The sequence below is a fragment of the Acyrthosiphon pisum genome, chromosome X, assembly GCF_005508785.2.
Source record: "Acyrthosiphon pisum isolate AL4f chromosome X, pea_aphid_22Mar2018_4r6ur, whole genome shotgun sequence".
Taxonomy (NCBI): Eukaryota; Metazoa; Arthropoda; class Insecta; order Hemiptera; family Aphididae; genus Acyrthosiphon; species Acyrthosiphon pisum.
Window position 1 is genome coordinate 93577654 of NC_042493.1, and position 6267 is coordinate 93583920.

Sequence of the window (6267 nt, forward strand, 5' to 3'; positions counted from 1 at the left end):
ACCTATTAAGGTCCTTAACGTCTACATTTATTTCCAATTAAGTGTTTTTATGGCAATATGTAGGGATCATATACATTAAATGTAAGATTATAAACAAAATTATTATATGACTTAGGTAATTTATACAAATACTTTTATCTTGACTTAGATCAGAACTCATACAATCAGTACTACTATTATAAGTCTTGATATAAGAATAAAATTTTTATTTAGTTTTATAAGTATTATGCTTGATAATTTTATATTATTTTTTATATTATTTTTCAATTTTTTTTATTCTTTAGAAAGTATTATGAAAATTAATTTAAATAGTAAATTATTTTATTCTTGCAGGAAATATTGGAACTCCTAAAAACTACAAATGAAGGGAAATCGTTATTGTCAACATTTCATCAAAATGGTTTGTTAGATAGTGCAGGTCGTAGGCGTTTGTGTCATTTAATAATAAATAGAGAACTCAGAGATGATGTCCAAAGACGTATTCCATCGTCACGTTTACATAACCTTGCGTACCAAATCACAAAAGTTTTTCAAAATGAACGAGCATCAACTTATTTTATTCCATACATTTCTTACGGACCGGGCTTAAAAAGAGCAGCCAAAGGAAAGCTTCTCGATTGTTTGAATAATAGAAGAAGAGAATACAGAAAAGCTGGTTTGATAAATTCATCGAGACGAAGTTCAACATCTTCTGAATCATCTTTTAATTCTATACCATTACCGGAAGGACTTGTACAATTAACTGAAGAAGAAGGAAATTATATAGAATCTGTTGTGGAGGAAAATCTCAATTGGCTAAGAAACTCAAGTGATCCATGGGATTTAGTAGAAATAAATTGGAATTTGACTTCCAGCTATCGCTTAAAAAGACTGATGTCACAAGATGGTCCTTCAATAGCAGAGTACATGACTGAGTTTCCATGCTTGAAAAAACCTGCAGGATATCTCCTTGTGAGTGCATGTCATATTATTAATAATTTGTAACTTGTATCTAATTACTCAATCAATTTTTAAAATTTTATTATTTATTCTTCAGATTTTGAAAGACTTTAACGTTGCTTATCCAAAATCAGTTGACAAACTTTATCAGAACCTACCAATATACAGAAAGAAGATTATCGATCTAACATTGACTAGAACTAAGAAAACTAAAGATTCCACTGTGCATCAAATTTTAAATGAATACTTACAGTACAACTCTGACGGTTAGTTAAAATATATTTTGCTTAACAATTACTTAATAAATATTTTTATGAATCAAACAATGTCTCAAAAAATAACAATCCTTGACTAACATGATTTTATTAACAAATACATGGTACTTCTTCATCAAATAATTTTAACAAATACATAATACTTATAATTTATTTAATGAATATTTTGTATTCCTAAAGTTAATATTCAATTGGTACATGTTTAATGTTTACTGTATGTAATGGAATTATTATGTTAAAATAAAAAATTATAATAAATACTAAATTTATTATTATTTTTTTTTTTAGATGAAGAAACATCGAATATAGTTTGTTTGTTTTGTTTGGTCTTCCTCGTTGGAAATTCAGTAGTTAGGGGAAAAAAGTCTACAAGTCAATGGAAGCCATCAAAGTTAGAAGCTAGAGATGGATTTATCACCAAAGTATCAAGTGACGCAGAAGTCCAGGAAACCATTGGAAGAAGGAGAGAAAAGTTATCAAGTCTTGGCCACACATTACAGCCCTTTATAATAATTGTTGGACAGAGCTATCATCATATTCAAAATTACTTGGTAATTGTTGACAATACTATTTATAAACTCCACTCTATAACAGCTGCTGTTGATTGCTGCTTTAAAATATTTTTAACTTTGAATGCAGAATATCCTGTAGAATCCACAGGAATCTGGTATTTTATTCAAAAGGGGTTTTACCAAATTAAAACACCATGGGATAAAAACTATACAACAGTTAGTGCCCTCCTATCTGATATAGGAATTCCTATTATGCAAGGAGAATAATTTTTTTTTATTTACTCAATTTGTATTAAGTGACAACAATTAACAGTTAATTATATTAGTATAACGTTCTTAAATATTTTATAAACTCTGATTTTAAAGTTTCAGTAAAAGAAAATTTGTTTATTTTAAATTTAAAATTCTTACTTGGTTTTTTATGTAAACAACAATTTGTTAATAGTTATATTCTTTTTAAACACTAGATCTAAATCATCTTCAAGTATTGATTTTTATCTTTGTGCCAAAGTAATTTTTTTTTATTTACTGAATTTGTATTAAGGAATAAGAATTAACAGTAAGGTAATAAATTACCAGTTCATTTATTGTTAGTATATTATAAAGTTTTTAAATATTTTTAAATATTTTATAATCTTTTTGATTTTAAAGTTCAAGTAAAAGTTAATTTGTTTATTTTAAATTAAAAATGCCTACTTGTTTTTTATGTAAACAACAATTTGTTAATAGCAATATCCTTTTTAAACACTTTGATCTATATCATCCTCAAAGTATTGATTCTTATCTTTGTGCTGAAGGAAATTGTTTAAGATCGTTTTCCTTAAAAAATTCTTTTCGAAAACATTTGCTAAACCATAAGACAATAGAAACTATTGAAACAAGTTCTGACATCATTATACAACCTTCTACTTCCCAGCAACTCAATGAAGATATTTTATTAAATTCTATAATTCCAACATCAGATTATGTATCTGATCCAACAGATTTTTTAAATAAATCAATAAGTTGTTTTCTTGCGTCTCTTTATGCAAATCCACTTATGCCAAGAAATGCTGTTCAACTGGTGGTTGATGGTATTGATAAGGTTATAACACAAGGTATTTTACCATGTATTGATAATTATGCCGAGCACTTATTGAACCATGGTGAAATTTCCTCAAAATCTTTTGAAGCTTCTAAACATATTTTGAAAGTTATTGAAAACCCTTTAAATAATTTTAAAAGTGAACATAAAAGATTTAAATATTTCAGTGAGCAATTATGTACATATATAGAACCCAAAGAAATTATAATTGGACAAAGGCTGAATACAGTTTTAAGAGGGGGTTTATCTACCTTAGAACCTTGTAATTGTACAATGCAATTTATGCCATTACGCCAGATTCTTCAAAAATTTTTTGCTTTAGAAAATGTACTAACTGATACTCTGAAATATATGGAAAGTTTGTCTAACAATAATAGTATTATTAGCAACTTTATTCAGGGATCTTTTTGGCAATCTAAATTACAAAAACATAATGGGCGTACTGTTTTACCACTGTTCATGTTCTTTGATGATTTCGAAAGTGGGAATGTGCTTGGTAGTCACTCTGGGATTCACAAATTAGGAGCAGTATATGTATCTGTCGCATGCATTCCTCCATATCTTATAACAGTTTTGTCTAATATTTTTATGGTTCTCTTGTTTCATTCTGCTGACCGAGAAGAGTTTAAAAACAATATTATTTTCAAACCTATAATTGATGAGTTCAATTTTTTACAAAGTAATGGCATTGAAATTAATACATCTGTCTTTAAAGGAAAATTATACTTTGAATTAGGTCTTATCCTAGGTGATAACTTAGGTTTACATGCTATTACTGGCTTTACCGAAAGCTTTTCTTCCAATTTTCCTTGTCGGTTTTGTATGATACAAAGAGATAGAATGAAAATCTTATGCTATGAAGATGAAAATCTTCTCAGAAATGTTGAGCAACATAATGTACACGTTATCGAACAAAACATTTCAGCATCAGGAGTAAAAGAGGAATGTGTTTGGTTAGGTATAAAACATTTTAGTCTCTTTGACCAGGTAGGTGTGGATTGGATGCATGATTTCCTTGAAGGTTGTGCAAAATATATTTTTGCTTTTATTATACCTTACTATATGTTAATGAATTAAAACTTTTTTCTCTTCAAATTTTAAACAATAGAATTTTTGGTTTTGATTTTGGCCCTGAAAAGAATAAACCTAGTGTGTTTACTAAAGAAAATGTGAATCAGGGAAATATTCGACAGTCAGCATCTGAAATGTTAGTATTGATTAGATATTTTGGATTATTAATTGGTGATTTTGTACCAGTTGAAGAGCCAGTATGGACATTGTACATTACTATGCGTAGATCTTTAGATATTATGTTATCAGTATCACTTGAAAAAGATAGCTGCTCATTGCTCAGAACGTTAGTGGGGGAATTAAATGAATTATATTTAAAATACAGTAAAAAATATCTGAAACCAAAATTTCATTTTATGCTTCATTATCCTGCTTTGATTAATAAATTTGGTCCCATTTCTCATCTCTGGTCTATGAGATTTGAAGCCAAGCACAGAACATCTAAAATTGCTGCACGATCAAATTTTAATAGACGTAATATTTGTTTATCATTAGCTATTAAACATCAACTACAGCTTAATGAAATTTTTTTAAATGGTAAATTATGTAATACAGTTTTTGTTGGACCCCGCAAGTTTTTAAATTCTATAAAAAGACATGAAGTTCAAACATCGTTAAACCTTAGCTCGGAAGTATCCTTAACTATGGTAAAGTGGGCTAAGGTTAAGGGAACTCATTATAAGATTAATACAATAATAACCAAAGATATTTTAGAAGATGATTATCCAATTTTTTCATCAATTATAAATATTTTTCTTTATGGCCCTGATAGAATTATTTTTGAAGTAAATGTATTCTCTAGTATTTGTTTTAATGAACATGTGTTTTGTTATGAGATTAATATACCTGAAATAAAAAATAATAATTCTACATGTTATATTTTTCAAGATTTATTAATTTCTCCAGTACCTAACAGTTTAAACATTGCATCTAATGGTAAAAAATATGTTACTGTAAGAAGTCCTTTTTAATGCTTAAATTATAGATTAATAGATATAAATTAGTATGCATTTTTCTGTAATAATATTGTAAATTGTACTATTTTAATTTTATTGTACATCTTATTAATTATCATATAATATCTATGTATTATTCTATTTTATATATCTTTATATTCTTTACTATTAGATTTTTTTATTGTATAAATAGCATTACGCATTATATATAATTTGTATTTACTGGTATATATTTATTTTAAAAAATAAAAGAAAACTGTGAAATTAAATTTTACAATTTGTAAGAAAATATGGTTATGGCCACTTGCTAGATAATTTGTGTTTAATAAAATACTTATAATAAATTATGTTCATAAATCATAATTATTGTCTATACATTTAATTTTTTAAATAATAAGTCATAAATATATCATTGACTAACATAACATCAATTAATTAATATGTTTATTATTATGACAATATCATTCATAATAACGTTGAGGTATATTATATTGTATAGGTAATATATTATTGGCAATATATTATACTCAATGATAATAATAGCTACCTATGTACCTAATAAACATGGTTGTAGTTATTAAACTAATAGATACTTATTACCATATTAACTTGTAGTTGCAACAATAAAAATAATTTATATTTTTTTAACATTAATGTTATTGTTACTAAACACTTTAAAGACACCACTATGTAGTTTGGTAATGATATCAGAATTAAGTGCAGTAACATCATAATTATTCTGTTACTCATACTAATCTTACTGGTACTGATTATATTTTGTTTTGTATTGAGTAATAACAATATATTAGGTTCATCGATGTTACCATTATAAATGGTTTGTAAGTATAACTGATCTCAGTTCGGTTCTAATAATCAAAAGTGATGTTTAAACAACATTTTATATTTAACAAAATTTGATTAATTATTGCAACTAAAATTATTGTTGTCCCTGTAGCAACCACTTTTCGTGGTCGCATTTACCGTATTTTGTTTCCCATGACAATATATTTCTTTCAGTGTTGGAGACGCGACATTTATAAGTTATTAAACGTATTATATACTAACTTTGAAGTGTCATAACTTCGAAACTAAGTCTGAGCCCCAAATTCTGACTTCACCATCGTCTTCAGCGTACTTAACTACATAAGTATCAAAAAAAAAAAAAATGCAAAATAAAAGGTGTCCCGTAAAGTAGAAATATACCAGAAAAACTATCTAACAAACCATATTATGTGTCTGGAATTTTTATTTTTGCAAATTAGCAAATTTTAACTTAACACTAAGTTAAGTTACTTTTTTTTTAAATTTAACTTTTAACTTAACGAGTTAACGAAAAAAAGTACGAGTAACTTTTAACTTAACTTAACTTAACTTAATTATTTTAAAATAACTTAACTTAACGAGTTAAAAAAAATCGTTAACTTGCCCAG

General features: G+C 26.6%; 1 protein-coding gene across 1 annotated transcript; it reads left to right on the forward strand.

Annotated features, from left to right (window-relative positions):
* Nucleotides 1-299: 299 nt before the first annotated feature.
* Nucleotides 300-2302, forward strand: LOC115034428. The gene is made up of 3 exons (XM_029491368.1): nt 300-951; nt 1037-1205; nt 1503-2302. The coding sequence occupies exons 1-3, from the start codon at nt 874-876 to the stop codon at nt 1991-1993; spliced, it is 738 nt and encodes a 245-aa protein (XP_029347228.1). The 5' UTR covers nt 300-873; the 3' UTR covers nt 1994-2302.
* The last annotated feature ends 3965 nt before the right edge of the window (nt 2303-6267 follow it).